Source organism: Pinus tabuliformis, chromosome Q (assembly GCF_031772625.1).
Source record: "Pinus tabuliformis cultivar Carrire ecotype Pingquan chromosome Q, CPIR1, whole genome shotgun sequence".
NCBI classification, from domain to species: Eukaryota; Viridiplantae; Streptophyta; class Pinopsida; order Pinales; family Pinaceae; genus Pinus; species Pinus tabuliformis.
This window is the reverse complement of record NC_142296.1, coordinates 1,125,476,572-1,125,497,993: the sequence shown is the minus strand read 5'-3', so window position 1 is coordinate 1,125,497,993 and position 21,422 is coordinate 1,125,476,572. Positions and strand designations below refer to the sequence as shown.

Sequence of the window (21,422 nt, the reverse complement as noted above, 5' to 3'; positions counted from 1 at the left end):
ATCCCACAATCTCTAGTTCCTACTATGTATCTCAAAATTCTTTTCACTGCACTCCAATGTGTGTCTTTTGGAGTCTCCATAAATCTGGAAATCAAACTCACTCCTTGCATGATATTTGGTCTTGTAGCTATGAGATACATGAGGCTGCCAAACAATCTTTTGCATAGAGTTGGATTGACATCTGATCCTTCATCATCCTTACTTAACTTTGTACCTGTTGCAAGTGGTGTAGGGATAGGTTTGCAATTTTCCATCCTGAATCTTTTCAACAAATCTTTGGCATATTTATTTTGACAAATAAAAATTCCTTTTCTTCAGATTGCTTGACTTCTATGCCAAGAAAATATTTCATGAGACCAAGATCTGTCATCTCAAATTCTTTCATCATGGTTGCTTTAAATTCATTTATCTCAAAATCACCTGTAAAAATCATGTCATCAACATATAAGAAAACAATCAAAATCTGTCCATGCCCATTTACCTTTGTGTACAAGGTAGGCCCAATATTGCTTCTACAAAATCCATTCTTGATCATGTAGTTGTCGTTTCAACTATACCAAGATCTAGGTTCTTGCTTCAATCCATAGAGTGCTTTTTTCAACCTGTAAACCTTCTCTTCATTACTCTCAACTTCATATCCTGGAGACTACTGCACATAAATTTATTCTTTTAGAATTCCATTCAAGAAGGTTGATTTCACATCCATCTAATATACTTTCCACTTGTTCTAAACTGTTGTGGCTAGAACTGCTCGTACTGTATCTAATCTAGCTACCAGAGCAAACACTTCTCCGAAATCTATTCCCAGTTGTTGCGAGAATCCTTTTGCTACAAGTCGTGCTTTAAATATGTCAATTTCACCTTTCTCATTCAACTTTATCTTGTACACCCACTTTACACCAATGATATTTTTGTCCTTTGGTAAATCAACCAAATCCTATGCATCATTCTTTTCAATAGCTTCAATTTCTTCATCCATGGCTTATAACCAATTTTAATCTTTGATTGCTTCTTCAAACAAAGAAGGTTGGAATGAAAATAATGAAAAATTTGAACTAGCATCCAAATCATCATAAATATCTTTCAAACTTCTCATCTTTCTCTTACCATTGCTTGATTCATCATCTGATTGATTGCTGGGAGAATCTCGATCTATTGATCTGCTTGAAGATTCATGCTACTTTGAAAATCTTAGAGTCCTTGTTGGTGTGTCTCTGTTTGGTGTCTTACTTGTGATTCTTGCTGCTCCTTTTCTGCTACATCATCTTCTTCCATCAGTGGCACTTGTGCATCAACTGTTTTGTCTACAGTTCCATTCCATGACTCTTGTTCTTTGAACACAACATTTGTGCTAATTATGGTCTTCTTTGTGACAGGGTTATACAATTTGTAATCTTTTGATTGCTCACTATAACCAGTGAATATGCATTTTTCACTTTTATCATCCAATTGTCCTCTTCGCTCCTTAGGCATGTGTGCATAAGCTACACATCCAAATACTATGAAATGAGATACACTGCAATGCATACCTAACCATGCTTATTCCAGTACTATGTTCATCACACTCTTTGTAGGAGATCCATTGATCACATAAATAGCACATGCAACTGCTTCTACCCAATACTCATTAGACAAGTTTCTACCTTTCAATTTGCTTCTTACCATGTTCATAATTGTCTTGTTATTTATCTTTGCTACACCATTCTGCTAAGGTGTATACCTGGTTGTAAATTGTCTTTTGATCCCATGTTGTTCACAGTAATCATGGAATTCCTTTGAGTCATATTCTCCACCACGATATGACCTCAATACCTTTATCTGTTGATCACTTTAGTTCTCTACTAAGGCTTTGAATTCCTTGAACTTTGCAAACGTTTCACACTTCTGCTTCAAGAAGTAAACCCAAGTCTTTATGTTATAGTCATCAATGAAAGTAAGGAAGTAACAACTTCCACCAATCGACTGTGTCCTCATAGGTCCACACAAGTCTGTATGCATTAGCTCAAGAGGTTTCTTTTCTCTGTATGCAACTCCCTTTGGAAAACTTTCACAGTGTTGTTTTCCCAAGATGCAACACTCACAAGTACTAGTAGGTTTTTTGATGGGAGGTAATCCTCCAACCATCTGTTTCTGTTGCAACAATCTTAAACCAGAAAAGTGTAAGTGTCCAAATCGAAAGTGTCATAACCAATAATCATCAGAACATGCAACTATAAAAGAGCTCACCTGACCATTATAATTCATAATTAAAGGAAAGAGTCTGTTCCTTGTCATTTGCACCTTTCCTATCAGTTGCTTGCTTGGGGGCTTGTCATATATATAACACATTTTTAACCTTGAAAGATAACTTTGTATCCTTTTTGTGTTAATTGACCAACACTTAACAAATTATGTTTGAGACTAGGAACATAATATACTGTTAAACACACACATGACAGAAAGAGTATGAAAGATAAAACATGAGAGTACATTTTTTATTAACAAATGATATATATTTATAGTAAATGGTCTGACCATTGGGTTCCACATCCCAAGGTCTCTTGGAATTCCTTAGTCTATTTCGCTTCCACACTAACCCATAGAGGATTAGGTATCTAACATTCCCCCTTAATCCAAAGAGTTATGTAAGAGTCCAAGAAGAGACCTGTAATACAAAATGTGCAAAAATGCATGGCAACACTACGTTGAATGTGCTCACTGAAATGTTGGTATAAAGGGCGGTGGTTTAAGGATGACCACCAACACTGGAACGCTTAGTGCAGTTCCCAGAACTCTTCCAAGTCTGGCATGAAGCTCAGGTCTTCTATTAGAGGAAGTGCTCCTGATGTTTTGAAGAGGGAAACCTTCAACCCATAAAGGGACGTCTCACACCGCATAAAAGGAAAAACTTCAACCTGAAAAGGGAAGTCTCAACATGTGATGGTTTGAAGATGACCAACAACTCTGGAATGCTTAATGAAATTCCTGGAACTCTTTCGAAACTGGCAAGAAGCTGAAGTCTTCTGCTAGAGGAAGTGTCCTTAATTTTATTCCTAGAACTCTTCCAAAACTAGCAAGAAGCTAAAGTCTTCTGCTAGAGGAAGTGTCCCAAATTACCAACTGAAGGCATGCTCAGGGGCATCTTTGTCTCTAGCTACATCTTTGAAACTAGTGTGGCAGGTTGTGACTCAGGCTCGCTTGATGTGACTTTGAAGCTTGTAGATGACCATCATTTCCCCCCTTGTGAGATAGAAGGTGAGATGATGGAGAAAACTCAACTGCAAGATTGATCAATACTCTTGAACAAGTTTTGACGTGTGACTGAAATATCTTCTTGGCTACTGATGCCCATTGCCAAGAAGCGATCCATCCAAGATGAATCTTTGTTATGAAGCATCCGTTTGAAGAATCACTGGTTTTATGACAGTGCTTACATGGATGAAGATCAAAATAGTGATCTTTCGGCTGGCCAACTCGGTCACAGTGTTGGCATTTCACAATCTATTGCTGTGGAAGAGGAGCAAAGTCTGGAACAGTTGGAGGTGAACTGTCATGAAGGAATCTAGCACTCTAAAACTAAATGGGCTTTGAGTAGTCTGGAATATGAAAGGAGAAGTCCTTCTCATATCCAAGAGCAGTACTGTGCTTGTTATGAACAAGCTCTTCCCAAGGTCTAATGGTGGGCTTGGGAAGTGCAAACTAAATTTCTGCATCTGCATGTACAGCTGTTGCTTTATTGGGCACTGGATTTGAATCAATTGTAACATTATTGTCTCGCTGTTTATGGGAGTCTGTGTCAATCTTTTGAACAGAAACAGGTTCAGAATGATGACTCCACTGCTGTAATTCTTCCTGTTGTAGTTGAGATTGAAGCTGCAAAAATTCAATTTTCTCTTGTGCATTTTGTAAACAAGTTCTAATATTTGAGAGACCATTTTTGCTAATTTTTACGATATCATGAACAATGGAATGAATGAGGTTATTCAACAACTCTAATGCATCATCAATTTTAGACATTTTTCTCAACAAATCAAACTTACACTTCCAACATTGATCACAACTATGAACCAAGAATCAACACCCACTCACAATACAATGTCACTACAATTGGATTATACAACAGCTTGCAATTGTCTTCTTAAATATACATATCTTTGTGAAGCAGAATATGCAACAACAATCCTTGCTAATATATAAATTATATAAACCTCAATTAATATGTTGATTAGAAAGAATAGATCAAACCAAAAATATTGGATTGCCATGGGTAGTTCCTGAATCTGGCACTTTTAATAGAAGGGGTACTCTCCTTTTCCTTTCCCCATTGCCACCCAAGTGACTTTTCATTTAAAACTATTAAATATAGCTTTGTGTAAAATTATCCTTACTGAACTTTTCAATTATGTGTACAAGCTGTCCTATTTTTGTTTGTATGAGTCTGAAAATATGGGTGGCTATAGATGACTGTTGTTGGTCCAAATCACACCCAAACTTAAACTAAAGTCGTGTTCCTCTATTCTCTACCACTTTCCAGCTCTAAAACACAAGTATGAACCTCCCATAACAGGTACCTTAATTCTGTTTGTAAACTGCAAGGAGTATGCGCCGATTTCACTCTATTTCAGACTACCACAACCCTCCAAAACCTACTCTAACCCTTAGCCTTAATTCTGTTTGTAAACTGCAAGGAGTATGCGCTGATTTCACTCTATTTCAGACTACCACGACCCTCCAAAACCTACTCTAACCCTTAGCTCATGGAATATTAATGATACCAGTTGGTGACCCCATGTTGCTTCTTCAAAGTGCTCCTCTTTTTGTGCTAAGGGGACCCCTCTAACTGGCTGTTATTAATTAGGGCCAACTACAGCTTGCAAGTGCCCCCTTCCTTTGTAAAACCTCTGCAATGAATCGTGGATATTTCTTAGAGAATTGCACCCTCCAAGCCAAGGAGAATTTGCATAGTTTTGAACAACATCAACGCATCAGCAAAATACATCAACGCATTCCATGCTTACTACCAAGTTTTGGAAAAAATGAACAACTACACTCAATGCGCATGTTAGGACTGCTTCAATGATGGTAGCAAGTCATCTTTACAAGTCAGTGATCAACCACAGTTCAGGACTAGCGTTCATCACTGCGAGTAGCAAAGAGTATGATCGCCAACACACATGAAAGCTCTGCAACACACAAAACTATTATACCCTACACTCTATTTCTGCGACCAATATCACATATCAAGCTGCTCTTTGTTTCAATTATGACTTGAACATGCTCACTAGAGTCAAATTAACCTCAATAAATGATATACACGAAATTCCTCAGAACATAGAAGCCGAACAACAACTTTCGAACCTGTAGTTTTGAATTAAAAACTCCACAATTAACGTGATGACAAGTTGCGACTTGAAATAATGTTTCAAATGCACTGGAGGTTGTTGAATTATGAGACTGTCAGTGGTATTATTCACATGAATTAAACACACAGCACTGAATAAAAGGACATAATCATATTCATCTGGTGTTATTACTATCACCACAAGTTCTTGGATTCCTCTCCTTTCTTCCAACAGTCGCATCAAACCAAAAATAGTTCCAATTACTTTCAAGCATATGCACACCATTTTTTACAGTTGCAAATAGTTGTAGCAATGAGTTCATTCAAAGATGTGTATATAACGCAGGTTCCGACAAACGCATACCAACATATGTTGTTACCAAACCAATGAACACACACTTAATTATTCTTCTCAGGCTTTCGTTCAACAATTTTTGTGGACTATACACCCTCAATGGCACAATGGAAAGCGCTTATGGTGAAAAAGTTATAAGGTTTGGGGATTCAAAACAATGTATACCACACATCAGATACCATTCTGTCGCGCCATCTTAATTCTATAGACCGATGAAATGTATGGTGTGCCCCGAGTTTTGTTCAATACATGTGGGTCATTTGCCGTGACCTTCCTCAACTCCTTCGTGACTTCGATATCTCACATGAATTTGTCGAGTCCCCTCATACTCAGTAAGAACGAGATAGCATCCAGTTTCTTCAATTCCAACATGTGGAACCCGTTGCAGCAATTCCTCGCTCAGAGCATACAATCATTGATTCATGGCGGGGGAATGCTCATTAATACTTTCGAAGACCTCAAGCCTGCTCAGGCACATGAGAAAGCTGGAAGGGAATACCATCTAGCCTATAATCCCAGTGCTTCAGCCCAACTTTTGAGTGAAGGCGAGCAAAGGGAAAATGGAGGAAATCAGCTAGGATGAGGGGGTTCAGTGGCTAAATTTCCAAAGGCCGCATTCAGTTGTGTACATTTGTTCGAAAGCCATACCTTCCTTCTTGGAGGCTCCTCCAGGCGACGATAAGAGCAGCATTATTAGACTATGTCAGTGAGCGTTTTGTATGCAAGTGGAGCAGCAACAGGAGAAGTGTAGCAAAGAATAATAGTGAATACCAGGTGGAGCAGTGACATGATAAGCATAGCAGGGAATAATAGAGAATAATGTGTTTAGGCCAGTGGAAGCGTCAGAGATGCCAGGGTAACTAGTGTGCATAGGATTCGAAATACCATAGGAAGAATAAGGAGTTACAAATTAAAGAGGGAGGCCAAAAATGGCGTTGGGATAAATGACAGAGGTTGCAGCTAGAATTTATCTGAGAAAATATTCATGAAATGCAAAAGTGATGGCAAAAATGACCTGCACATAAAGGCCATAAAACAAATGGCTCAAAGTAATTATGGAAGGTAGGAATAGGCCTGCTCTGATACCATGTTAAACACACACATGGCAGAAAGAGTATGGAAGATAAAACATTAGAGTACAGTTTTTATTAACAAATGATATACATTTATAGTACATAGTCTGGCCATTGGGTTCCACATCCCAAGGTCTCTTGGACTTAGTCTATTCCGCTTCCACACTAACCCATAGAGGATTAGGTATCCAACATATACCTCTGAGATTGTCTTCGACTCCCCATGCTTGGTGGGAATGTTGACCACTCCTTTGCCATCTACTTCCATAGTCTTGTCAGTCCCCAACTTTAGTTCTCTTTTCACAGATTGATTGAAATTTGCAACCAAATCTTTGTTGCATGTCATGTGGTTACTACAACCACTGTGTAACAACCACACACTAATAAAAGGTTCATGCATGGTATAGCAAGCTAGGAACATGGAGTTAGTACTCTCTATAGTGACATTAGCTCTCTGGTTCTCGTGATCAACCATTTTCTTCCTACAATCACGAGCATAACAACCAAATTTATTGCAATAATAACATCTCACCTTTGATTATTATTGAAGCTTTTGTAGTTGCTTCCACTTTCATGTTCATGCTCTTCTCGACCATCTCTCTGACCACCATATCTTCTGCTTCGTCCTCTGCCTTTCGATCTACTTCTGCCTCGACCGTTATCTCTTGAAATAGAAACATCACTTTTGAAAGCGGTCTCTAAAGTGGAATCCTTATTTTTGTCTATCCTTGCCTCATGCTATAGAAGTGATCTCATCAGCTCATCAACTGTCATTGATGCAAAATCCTTGGCTTCTTCTATGGCTGCTACCACAACATCAAATTTGGTAGACAAATATCTGAGGACTTTCTCAACCACTGTTTGATCTTTAATATCTTCACCATAAATATTTAACTGATTTATGACAGTTATGACCCGATTCATGGAAGAATCAATGTCTTTTGTCTCCTCTATCAATAAACTTTCAAAATCTCTCCTAGTATTCTGCAACTTAACAATATTGACTTTTCCATACCTTTATAGCTTGTCGCCAAAGTATCCCATGCTTTTTTCGCTGAAGACGAAATCATAATCTTCTGGAACACTACTCGGTCCACTCCCTGCTGGATAAGTTGCAACGCTTGTGCATTCTTCTTTTTCTCTGTCTTCCATTATTCACTCTTTGCATTACTGAGAGCTCATGTTTCTACTTCATCCTTAGGTTTTGAAAACCCAAACTAGACATAATCCCAGACATCATGTCCCTGCAACGTGATCGCCATCTTAATGGCCCATATATAATAATTTTTCTTTGTAAACAGTGGAAACTGTGAGAAACCATTTTTCTCCAAAAATTTCTCTTTCGAAAACAAAAACCTAAATTTCTCTTATAAAACTCCTTTTTAAAAAATACCTCTTTCAATAAAAACCCTAAATTTTTATTTAAAAAAATACTTAAAAAAAAAAATTCAAAAACCCCTTTAAAACACTCCTTTATAATGCGCCCTTTATGAATTAAAAACATAACTATGAATTAAAAAACTTAACAAACTCAAACCTTTTTATTTTAACTCCCTCGTAAAATATGTCACTCCAACTTAAAAAAACTTTCGAATCTTTTATGAATGGTTTGACTTTTTCCACGCTAACGCGACTCACACATGTCAGGGTGATCAGCTCTAGCATTAGTCCGCTAACGCCATGGAAAGAAACGTTAATGCGGCTTTCTTCTTAACTTTTTGAGCTTACCAGCTTTATAACACCTTGTAAATAATTTAACATAATGATCACGAGGAAAAACAAATATTTCTTTTTTCACACAATTTGTTGCTGATCCGTCTTTCCTCATGACCCTTTGTGTAACGTCCTGAGCTTCTACCCGGATGTGCGACTCATTGGGAGACGGGCGAGCTGGGGCGCGCGCGGGCAAGAGGCGAGTTGAGCCGCACGATGGTTGTGCGACGAAGGCGTGACACGGTTGCAACGAACTTGCGACAAAAGACATGCGACGATGAGCGACACAAATAAAAATGCGATGGTATTTATACACCGGTTGGAGCGTTGGGCGTTTACTTGGAGGCCGACTCATGATGGAGGGCGGGCCGACTCAAAGTATGGGTGCTTTCCTCACGACCCTTTGTGTAACGTCCTGAGCTTCTACCCGGATGTGCGACGCATTGGGCGACAGGCGAGCTGGGGGCGCGCGCAGGCAGGAGGTGAGTTGGGCCGCACGACGGTTGTGCGATGGAGGCGCGACACGATTGCGACGAACTTGCGACAAAAGACATCCGACGATGTGCGACACAAATAAAAGTGCGATGGTATTTATACACCGGTTGGAGCATTGGGCGTTTACTTGGAGGCCGACTCATGATGGAGGGCGGGCCGACTCAAAGTATGGTCGCTTGGCGTTAGAGAAGGGTGTGCGCACGAACATTAGGTGGTCGGCTGGGCAAGCCCCACCCCCACTTACGATGACTATATATAAGGGATGCGTTGGAGCGTTTCAAAGGCATTCAATCAACCATTAGATCAACACTTCGCACAAGAGTTGTAGTGCGCATATTCTAGTGCGCAAGGAACAAGAGGTGAAGGTGCATAGCTCGTGTGCTCTTCTTGGTTTAGCCGCACGGTTTGGGAACGCACTTGGAATTGGGTGAAGGCGTTGGGCAAGGTGGGCAGATCGATTGAGGCGTGCACGGTGAACGTGTAGTGCCCGTTGGTGCCAAGTCTTGGCGTGGGTGTCTTGGTGGCTCAGGTGAGCGCCCGCCCATCGTGCAAGTGTGCACAAAGGTGAATGAAGGTTGGCAACTGAGTTTGCCTTGATTATAAAATTGGCCAAGTATGAAACTTGGACTTCCAAGTATACTTGTACAAACTTGTAATATTGAAGATTGATTAATACATATATTTCGAGCAGACTGATTGTTCAGGGAGTTGCCCCTCCCTTTATACTATGCAATTGTGTTCTCGTTTATAATTGCTGTTGATGATGAATGTGTATGGGTGTTTAGGTATAAAGGACAACATAATAATACTTGGTTGCAAAACACAAACTAAGTAGGAGTAAGTGGTTAGGCATAATCCACGAACATAAGTATTGGTGAAAAGAAAATGTTCAGTGGTGCCGCACCTCGCTAAGAGCGGTTGAAAGACTACCGCCGGCTTGGGGGCATGACACTTTGTACTCTAGCTCATATATCAATTTGTTGGAAAGGCGGAAGAGATGAAGCAGGAATTATTCACACATAAAACACGAGTTGCTTCTCTTCTATTGATCACACAAAACCCAATGGTTACAATGAACCAGATGAACGGTATTTATCTTTTTCCAACTAGCCACTTGCCTAAAATATCTTGACATGCAACTACATACAACCAACAGTCAAAATGTCTATCATTTAACTCGACTGGACTCAACACTCAAACACTCAACCCCTCAATTCACTGACTCTCTATGTTTAACCAACTCCACGTACAAGAGTAATTATCTTATTTTAAGAATTATTTTCAAAATTTAATACTTTAATTTAAAATTACTCTCTAGTTTTAAAATTTAAATATTAAAAATATATAAAATTTCTTATGATATAAAACTATTAAAAATTTCAAAAAAAATTAATTTAATAATTAATATATAACTAAAAATTAAAGATTAAAAATATATAAAATTTCTTTAATATAAAAAAAATTCCATTTCAATTAATTTCCTTTACGCATCGAATATTCTGAATTCACAACTCAAACTCTGCGAGCCGGCGGCCATTTATTTTGGCCGGCCACCGATCTATGCATGTGGATATAGCATAAATTCTTAACCCGATTTCCTTACAGACCGACGATAAACTAATCCATTAAACCGAACCGAATCTTTGCTGAACTAGTCGATGTACGAATCGAATTGCCAAATTTTAGTATTTTTTTCTCCAATACGAGCGAATTTGGTAACTATGGTTTTTGAAACTGTTTTCTGAAAATTGTTGAGCCGAATCATAAAAAGCCAAGGTTGGTTTTGGGGATAATTTTCAGGGCGTTTTCATGGTCCGCGTACCCTAAAATTTCCTTAACAGCAACAGCGTTGCCTATTTAGAGATTTTCTTTGTTAAGGTTAGATTATTTTAATTGCAGTTAAACTATTGTTTTTTGTGTTGCTTCTATTTAAAAGTGGATTTAGTTGCGCATTTAGTATACGGTTTCAGATATAATTTCATTGTATTTAATATTTAAAAAAGGTTTTTAAGAAATTTAATATTTGAAAAAGTTTTTTCTTACATTTAAATGCAGAGGGTTAAGTTATATATTTTAATAGGATCCGTTATTCTATTGGGGTATTTAATTGCTTTTTTTTATTACTAAATTTTGGAGAAAGTCAGCAGAAAGGGAATAATACACATTCCCTACTAAATAAACAATCAGTTGAATCATTGTCATAGTCCCCTAGAAACCCAAACCATTACGATAAAAAGTGGGTTTAATAGTGGATTTACTGTACAGTTTCATATATAGTTTCATTGTATTTAATATTTAAAAAAATAAATTCTTTCGAAATTATAAATTTAACTGCAGAGGGTTAAGTTATCTATTTTTATAAATTAGTAGTTAAATAATTTAGTAAAGATTTTTGTCACATCCCTAGATTATTGTAAATATTTTTTTTACAAAGACAAGACAGAGAAAGGATGAATTAATTAATATTTATTTTGTTTAGAAAATGAAAACGAAAAATGATTTCATAGAAACAGGGATGTCATGTAACTACTGATGAGAGAAGTTGAGAAGTTCATGTATATTAAAGAACGGTTGCAAAACCCTAACCACCTTTCCCACTTCCTAACCCTGGAATGAGTTTCAGGTAAAAGCAAAAAGCAGGAAAAAACAGCGAAAACATGACACTGTGCTGTAGAGGACAGGCAGTGAGGAAAGGGGAAAGCTTACCACATATGGTGAGGATCAGATGGTAACTAACAAAGACAGTTGTCTTTGAGCAAGACGGGGAGACTGTCTCAAATGACGATCCCCTGTCTCAAAAGACGGTCTCATGGTTGGGTGGAAAACTAGTTGCGAGAAGCAGAAGTCATGTTATCTCTGAACAGGTGAAGAAAGCGCATCTACAGGAGGCGGCATAGGTATGTGGCCCTGACTTCAACCAAGTAAAGAAAAGAAAATGTTCGATGTATGTGGCCCTGACTTCAACCAAGTAAAGAAAAGAAAATGTTCGAGGTTCTGTAGGTTGCAGACCCTTAGAGAAATGCCTAATAGTATTTTTTTTTTATAGTACTGCCATACAGAATAGGAAGGGCGGGTAGCTCTTCAGGGTAAATGTGGTTGTACAATATCACATAGTGGGTCAGGCCAGAACATCTCAGTAACCGCCCCTGATAGATACTTTTTCTTCCCTCAGAACTAGGAAATGAGGGCATGCTTGAGGGTACCCTCCTCTAAAAACACAAGGAAACTCTGAGATAAATTGACATAGTCGCAGCCGGTGGAAAACCCCATACCTGGAACTCAGAACAAAGTGGCAGTGGGGTACTCCTTAGTCTTTAGGCCATGCAGGGAGCGGGAGCCTAACATGTGCAAAGAACCGCCCGAACAGTATATGTTAGATAATCATAACAGTAATGCAACTGCAGCAAAGCAAAAATTCCAGGGATTTATCTTCGTGCATGCAAAAAAAACATTTACCACTAAAGAGAACGCTAGCCAGCCAAGGTTCTGCACGCGTTTCCAGAGTTGTAGAAGGACCCACTGCCGAATAACACTGCAAACGCATGCTGCCAGTGCAAAAGAAGAATTAAGAGCTTAGTAGCATCAGGAGAAGGACGCTTAACCATAAGGTTCAAAGGAGCACTGCGCATATGTTTACCTTAAAGGTGCGAGAGCGACTTTTCTGGCTTGGAACCAGTGTAACACCGCAGAGGAATTTCCTAGTAAATGCATTCCCGTCACCCAAGACAAGCTTTAGTTGGGCGGCAACCCGCGGAAGGGAATCTGCACCGTCGAATTACAAAGTGCGAGCTCGACTGGATAGCCTGCCGGCCCCGTACAGTACGAAGCAGAGCAGGAATTAATTCGCACTGTAGCGGATAAGGAATGCCACGTGATGGCCAAAGCGAAACTTAAAGTTGCCTTCGGATCATATGCCGCGTGGTTAACATGCGTCCAAGCCATACATATATTTATAATAAAATATGGAAAAACAGTACTTCAATTACGCAGTCCATCCCCTTACCGTATGGTACTGGGTATACATATAACATTATCGGGTAAATTAATCGTAAGCAAAGTTAAATAGAACCCAAAGGGTAGATTCAAGTAGGTAAAAGGTCTCATAAACTACTTAATAAAAGGAGATATGACAATTTTAGAGTGTATTTTAATTATATTTTTAAAATTTATTATTTTTATTACTATAAGGATTAATTATTATTATAATAGATTAATGATAAAGTTTTAAAAATTTAATGGTAATTTTTTTCAAATATTAGCTATAATATTTATGGTTTTCAATCTTTCTGTTTTTCTAAGGAAAATGTCAGTGAAGGGAGCAACACTCTTTCCTATAGCAAGATAGTTGTAAATAGTACTCTAAACAACCATTTAGTTTTTGCACTATTCTCAATGGAGTTAAGTTCAATCTTCACCGTCCCATTACCCAATTAAGGAAACTACAACCTATTAGCTTCTTGTCAAATAGTACAATATAGCCCAAATTTGAGACCTGCTCAAGTCACATTAGAGAATATATACACTACATGTGAGATCATGTACTGCTAAAGGTTTCTTCATTGTTGTATTTGTCAACTTAGAGTCACTGTTGTGTTTGTCTAAGCTCTTGTATTTGTCAACTTAGAGTCACTGTTGTGTTTGTCTAAGCTCTTGTATTTGTCAGCTTAAAGGATCAAACATGAGAATTTGAGAATGAACCATGTAAGTAACACAAGCTTTGTTTTTCACTATGAATATTTGATAATGGTGATGATATATGCTTTGTTTTATGTGTTTCACATTTTTCTAAGCTCTTGTATTTGTCAGCTTAAAGGATCAAACATGAGAATTTGAGAATGAACCATGTAAGTAACACAAGCTTTGTTTTTCACTATGAATATTTGATAATGGTGATGATATATGCTTTGTTTTATGTGTTTCACATTTTTCTTGTTTTTTTCTCTGTCCTCATTTCTTGAATGTGAAACCTCCAAACTCCAAATTCCATATCTCTTCTAGTTATCATTTCTCATTTTATATATCTATATATATATATATAATATTTTAATTTTAATATTAATATAATCACATTTATTCTAAAGATCATATAATCACATTTTATAATATTTATTTTTCTAAATGAAGTGAATAGAAATCTCAAGAATAAAAAAATTACAAGCATCACACATCAAATTTAATGTAATAACCAAACATTAATCTTATATTAATACTAAGATTAATATATTAGTTATTATTCATTTCAAAAAAAATCTTAAATTGGCAGATAAGGTCTTTAAGATTTTTTTGTAATAAGTAAACATTAAACTTGACTATTTTCTGTAATAACCAAACATTAAACTTAAATCAATGTCAGTATTAATATATTAGTTATCCATTTCAAAGGAAATTTTAGGCAAATAAAATTATTGAGTTTTTCCTTTTTGTTGGTAGATAAAGTTATTGAGGTTTTTTCCTTCTTTATACAAAACTAAAATATTTAAATTAACTAATAGATGAAATTACTATTTTCTTAATATATTTTTTTTTCTAATTAATTTACTAAAAGAGTTTAGTAGAGAATTTTAAAAAATACAAAATTTAAATATTTTTTTATATTCAAAAATATATATTTTAAATAACAAAAAATCACAATTTTACTTCTTAAAAAACTAGTTTTTAAATTAAACCAAAACCAAAAAAATATAATACAACGTATAAAAAGTTCGTCCTACCGGATCAGCAAAACCAAACTACAGAAAGAGAGGAGGGTAGGAAGAGATTTCTTGTGAATAGCCAACTTTGAGATTTTTTTGTAATAAGTAAACATTAAACTTGACTATTTTCTGTAATAACCAAACATTAAACTTAAATCAATGTTAGTATTAATATATTAGTTATCCATTTCAAAGAAAATTTTAGGCAAATAAAATTGTTGAGCTTTTCCTTTTTTTTGGCAGATAAAGTTATTGAGGTTTTTCTCTCTTTATGCAAAACTAAAATATTTAAATTAACTAATAGATGAAATTACTATTTTCTTAATATTTTTTTCCTAATTAATTTACTAAAAAAGTTTATTAGAGAATTTTAAGAAATACATAAATTATTTAAAATACAAAATTTAAACATTTTTTTATATTCAAAAATATATATTTTAAATAAAAAAGAAATCACAATTTTACTTCTAAAAAACTAGTTTTTATATTAAACCAAAACAAAAAAAATATAATACAACGTATAAAAAGTTTGTCCTACAATTAGATGAGCAAAACCAACCTGCAGAAAGAGAGGAGGGTAGGAAGAGATTTCTTGTGAATAGCTAACTTTGAGAATAAGCCGCTTGAAGCTCCACAGTGGGTGAAAAAACCACAAAATCATCAATGGCAGAATCTGTGACAGCATCAGCCAGCAGAGCTCCCTCTCCGTTACAGTTGATTTCGATACGTCCATCTGGTGTTGTTTTGAGTCCACCTGCCAAGGGATAAAAAGGCACCAGTAGTTAGTTTTGAGTCTCCCTGCCATGGGATAAAAAGGCACCAGCACCTTACTCAGAGCTTCCTTGAGGATGTCCAATGAGAAGAAATGAGGACAGCCATTGGACCTGTAGAAATATACAGTTGGAGTATACGTTAATAAACATTGGAAACGAGCATCAGAACAACTGGATTCGGATGAAAAGTCAATAAGTTGTAAAGAGTTTCATCGGTATTTAAATTTTTAGAGATTTTACTCATTAGTTTGTACTGTAATAAGATATAAGCAATAAAAATTAAGTCTCATTACTAATTTCGGCTTCTAAAATTTTAATATTTGAAATCTATTTACAAAAAATCTCGGCAAGTGCTATTTCATGGACTATAGCATTATTAATGCTCCCTTACATCACTGTCATTCCGTGGGCATAGACGGTAGTACAATCACGCTGACACCCCGGATTATTTCTGGACAAGCGCTTTCCGGTAAATCATACCACGGATAACCACCATGACCATACCATGCTATGCTATGCATCTGGACGGGGCATCTGAGATGTGACGCGCTGATACCATGCTATGCTATGCATCTGGACGGGGCATCTGAATGTTAACCGAACCATTCAAATTCAAATTCGAAATTTGAACTGGTGAATCCGCCCCGCCAAATTCGAAGTTTGAACTGGTGAACCCGCCCGGCCCAAATTCAAAATTTGAACATCGATAATTGCTATATCTCGCATTTCAAGTCGTCTGGCATCATGGTTCAGGGCGGGCACGAGACATATATCCGGAATTCCTTCCTGGGGCAGCGCATTACCGCCGGTGGAAGCCCGGACGAGAAGAAATTCAGCGGCGTGGGCATAAGCCTCATGGGCAACCACAACGCTGTAACGGACGTTGTCATCTTTTCGGCTGCTGTGGGGATTACAGTGACAGGTCAAGCCAATATCCTCACAGGAGTTCACTGTTATAACAAGGCCACAGGCTTCGGAGGAGTTGGAATCAAACTAATGCTCGGTGGATTGACTCAGATCTGAGGAACATCGGTTCTTATTTGGATTATAGAGCTCATTCTTCATGCACTCCATGGCAACAAATTTGGGAAAGCTGAGAGAATCGTTGCTCTCACAGAACAAAAAGGTACCTACAATGCCTCTGTTTACAGTCAGGCTCCCCCATATGATTACCTCTACTGTGGTTCCTCGCTGTACGGTGACCTGAATCCTCAGAGAATGAGAGAGTGGATGGCTTATCATGCCAAATTCTTTGGCCCTAGATCGCACTTTGTTTTTCACGATGCTGGTGGAGTCCATTCCCAAGTTAGAAAGGTGTTGGAGCCATGGATTCGAGCAGGTCGTGTGACGTTGCAGGATGTAACAGAGCAGGAACAATATGACGGGTATTACCATAATCAGTTCCTCATTGTGAACGATTGTTTGCACAGGTACAAATTCATGGCGAATTGGACTTTTTTCTTCGATGTAGATGAGTATCTCTATATTCCTCGGCGGAAAACACTGCAATATGTGTTGAATGAGCTCTCTGGCTATACCCAATTCACCATTGAGCAATATTCCATGTCTAACAAGCTCTGCTTGCAGAATAAACTGCACAGCATCTCGGCTAACAGTACTTATTCCAGGTAATAGTCATTATGGTTTCTATTAATCCGAAGAAAAAATTCGAATATGTTTTTGGGGTTTGAAATTCAATGTGATAATTCTGTTGCGCAGGGAATGGGGATTTGAAAAGTTATTATTCAGGGATGTGAAGAGAGGCATAAGGAGAGATCGCAAGTATGCAGTGCAGGCAAGAAATGTGTACGCAACTGGCGTTCACATGTCTGAGAATGTGATGGGGAAAACACAGCACAAGACAGAGGGTTTGATGAGATTCTATCATTATCATGACACCATCACCAGTAGAGGAGAGCCGTGCAGGGAATTTGTGAAATCATCGATGAGAAAGAACGTGAGTTGGGTGGGAGGCATTCCGTATGTATATGATGGCACCATGAAAGCTGTTGCTCAATCCATTAAAAAATTCGAGAGAGACATGATGGGATCCCAGCTCGCATCCATTCAGCAGTGAGCGATTATGTTGGGAAAATTCTGCAAATTGATAAAAGCAAGTACCATTTATGAAAGACCAAATCATTGCAAGAGCTTTGATTTGATCAGGCCGAAATCCAGAGCTCATCAGACTTAGTGTTTAGTGATCGTACCATTCTTTCTAACTCTTGAGCCTGCATCTATCTCTTGTAAATTTCCATGCTTGTTTACCGCGGGGGCGGGATTCTGCCCTGCCCTGCCCGGCCCCGGCATGGTCGATGCATGTAGGTTTATGGTACTGTATTCTTTTGTAAAGTATGAAATTTCAATTTGAGTGGACTTTGCTGCTCCCCGCCATCATTTGTTCACAGATCACTCTCACCTCACCTCACTTTGTACTGTCTTTCACACCACGAGATCCTCGCTTTCAATACCATGCGTTTGGTGGATGACTGGAATCGGTTCATTTCCTTTTCTGTTCTACTATCAATAATAGTATTGCCAGAAATTTGACATTATATGTTACAAAAGTGGATTTCATTTCATTTTCTGTTCTACTATTAGTAGTATTGCCAGAATTGTTTTATAAATTGTTATGACATTATAGGTTACAAAAGCGGAATTTAAAGTTAAACGGAAAAACTAATTTCCTTCGTACTTATTTGTATAATATTCTTTAACATATATGAAAACTCTCTCTTTTATATATATATATATAGTATTTTATAAAAATTAAAAAATATATAATTATCCACTAGTCACCGTAACACATTTTTTCACCTAATCGTCTACAACTCTGAAATTCAATTGCGTCATACAGCACGGGCATGTCTATGCATAAAATAGATTAATCATTCAGCCATGGTTAAAAACTGTTATCTTACAATCCTACCTCCATCCATTGGTTTAAAACGTCAACCCTTTGGATTTCAGTAAATAAAATTCACCTTTGGGACACCACCGAGGATATTAAACTTAGATTTGAGATACTATTGTATTGAATTTTACATTTACAATTTTATTGGTCAATGGTTTAAACGTTACAGTTTTATTTAAGTCTAATCTGTGTTATCATCATTTAACACATTTTAATTTATGATTCGAGAGGGTTTTAAAAATGGTTTGTTTGGTAAGGAAATAATTTAACAATTTAAAATCTAGAGGTATTTTATAAGAATAAAAAGTTATCTTTTTAAATAATGTTGATGAGTCACTCAGCATTTGTCAATAACAATGATTTTTAAATAATGTTGTTGAGTCATTTTACATTTGCCAATAACAATAAGTGCATAACAACCAATAACGGTTGTCTCAGTATTGGTTTGACAACTGAATTATGATAGGTTTACCTACTTTTCAAAAAAAAAAAAAATATAAGCATACACCAGTACATTTGAGGATAACAACCTGTGATCGTTGTCCCACTGCTGCTTTCACAACTGAGTTATTATAAGTTTTCCTACTATTAAAAAGATAATTAAAAAAAATCAATTTATGAATAAGTGTACTTGGAAGAAGGTTTTAAAATATTTAATGCATTTGAGGATAACAACCTGTGATGTGATCGTTTATTATAGGTTTTCCTACTATTAAAAAGATAATTAAAAAAAATCAATTTATGAATAAGTGTACTTGGAAGAAGGTTTTAAAATATTTAATGAGAACCGCTCATTAATAACCATTTTAGATCCATCTTAACTCCGAAACTACCAAGAATCTAGAGGGATCGAATTTCTTTGCACCTTAAGTAAATCTATGGGGTTCAAAGGTTTACTACCTCTCCTCCTTTCTGTAACTGGAACCTTGGATCTCTCATTTTCCACAGATTTCACATTATTTCCATCACCAATTGAGCTGCTCCCAAGACAAATAGATATATAACTTAGAAAAAAAAATATTAAATATATAATTTTTATATGCTTATTAATTAAATTTAAATCTAAAATTATGAAATATAATAATTATGAATTTGAATCATTATTTTAATTTATATGACCAAATAAAATTTAATAAATAACCATATATAATTAACATTTCAAAAAAATTAAACTAAAGCTATTTAAAAAAAACCTTATATTAATATGTAATTCTTTTAATGGGAAAAAATCAATAATCACATGAAATTAAATAATTATAAATTTAAGCTTTCTTATTAAAATTTAACACAGTTATAAATTAATTATTTATAATACTACATTCATATTTATTTTCAATTTCAAAAAAATATTTTAATAATTAAATCTCCATTTATAGATTCATGAAGTAGGGTCACAATTATTTTTTTTATTTGGACAACTTCTTAAATTTGATACCAAGATTATTTTGTAGTGTTTTTTATATTTGATAAATTATAGTCTACTATTAAAGATGATTACTAATCGTGTTAAGAGGTGTTTTCGAGTTTTATATGACAGATATTTGCAACAAAATTTTATTTAGACAATTTCTTAAATTTGATAATAAAATTATCTTGTAGTACTTTTTGTATTTGGTAAATTTTATTATTATATTATTAGAGTTGATTACTAATGGCTTTGAGAGGTTTTAAATTTGATAATAAAATTGTCTTGCAGTGCTTTTTATATTTGATAAATTATATTATATTATTAAAATTGATTATTATTTATGTTGAGAAGTGTTTTCAAGTTTTATATGAAATAGATATTTGTAATGTTATGTGATTTAAATATTAAGATTAGGTAAAATAAAAATTAAAAAGTAATTTTTGGGTTTAGGTTTTGAGAAGTCATGATTTTTCTTATAGTATTTGTTATGATGAAACAAAAGTTTGAAGAAATTTATTATGAAATGCAAGCATATTACTTTAGATCCATCTTAACTTTTAAATTGATACGTCAATACTTAATAAATTTAAATTTAAAATCAATTAAACTGGTTTTAAAGCTATAATAAAAACAACGATATTACCCATCGATAAATGTGGGTGATATCAAAGATTCCATCAAAAATTGTTTTTTTGGTACATTGTCATAAAAAGGCATTAATAAACGATTAAATTGTACATCGGTAGAGTCAATAAATTAACTTGGTTCAGTGAAGCTGATTTAGCCCCTTACGGTATTTTTCATCCTGGGCACGCACTTCCCTTTCATCCAATGCATTGCGGGGGAGGAACATACATACGAGGTCTGCTAGTCTGCTCTTTCGAAAAGTTAGTCTGCTCCTCCGTCGATTTATATGATCCAATCCAGCTTATTTTTATCCCCTTCCCCCAGTATTGGTTTGGTCTAACTTGGGGAGATACGGCTAATGAATCACTATAAATAAAGTACCTAATACGCCTATCCCAACACGCCTATTGCAATAAGTTGTGGTTAGCTCAGCAATTGCCCTCTCACTCATTACTGAAAGTTGACGGAATGTGATTAAACGAATCTTTGGTTTAAGCACCTTTCCCCGTTCATTATTGAGAAGGGCTGGTTAATTAACTGATTTAAAGTGAACTGCTTCTTTCTAAAAGTTCCTCTCCTCATGGTGAGACCCCAATGGGTCTTGAACTGATGGACAAATAAAGCTAGGAGGTGTATTTGACTAGCAATTGTCTCAAAATGTGCAAACATAGGTCGATAGGTTTTTTAAATTGGAAAAATGATATGAGGAACGCATTTGCATAATATGTATTGGAAAATTTAAATTTTATATAGATATTGTAAAAGATAATATTTTAGTTTTATGGATCCTGGAGTTCGAAAGCATACCAGTGAAGTTCTTAGACTATCTTGTTCTTGAAGGGCAACACGGACACCAGATTCGACCTCTAGAAACTCAGATCAATGTCATAGCTCAAACCTGAGAGAATAACAAGGATACTTTTAAATTCAAGTGAGTTAGAAACTACCTCCTCAATTTTGGGAAGAAAAGAGTTATAAATTAAATGTAGTCTTCAACAAATGTGAAACTTATAATATTTAAAAAACAAATAAAAAATAAAGAAACTTATGC

At 36.0% G+C, this 21,422-nt stretch overlaps 2 protein-coding genes across 5 annotated transcripts in view; one reads left to right on the top strand and one right to left on the bottom strand.

Moving 5' to 3' along the window:
• LOC149223481 (shikimate O-hydroxycinnamoyltransferase-like) overlaps positions 1-12,729 on the bottom strand; it is a 30,253-nt gene extending 17,524 nt beyond the window's left edge. For 3 of the 4 annotated variants that reach the window (XM_089383316.1, XM_089383314.1, XM_089383315.1), the window contains exons 1-3: positions 12,594-12,729; positions 12,413-12,501; positions 12,229-12,294 (exon numbers count right to left, since the gene is read on the bottom strand). The gene's annotated coding sequence lies outside the window, so the exon portion shown is untranslated. The remainder of the gene's footprint in view (positions 1-12,228; positions 12,295-12,412; positions 12,502-12,593) is intronic. The other variant, XM_089383317.1, reaches the window with a different exon arrangement.
• A 3,756-nt stretch (positions 12,730-16,485) lies between these two features.
• Positions 16,486-17,975, top strand: LOC149223480 (galactan beta-1,4-galactosyltransferase GALS1-like). The gene is made up of 2 exons (XM_089383313.1): positions 16,486-17,050; positions 17,142-17,975. The coding sequence occupies exons 1-2, from the start codon at positions 16,641-16,643 to the stop codon at positions 17,497-17,499; spliced, it is 768 nt and encodes a 255-aa protein (XP_089239439.1). The 5' UTR covers positions 16,486-16,640; the 3' UTR covers positions 17,500-17,975.
• Positions 17,976-21,422: the final 3,447 nt, after the last annotated feature.

Excerpts from the sequence above, each read along its gene's own strand:
- LOC149223480 (XM_089383313.1), top strand. The coding sequence starts at position 16,641 with ATGAGAGAGTGGATGGCTTATCATGCCAAATTCTTTGGCCCTAGATCG. Across the intron at positions 17,051-17,141 it reads GCTAACAGTACTTATTCCAG|GGAATGGGGATTTGAAAAGT; the intron begins GTAATAGTCATT and ends TCTGTTGCGCAG.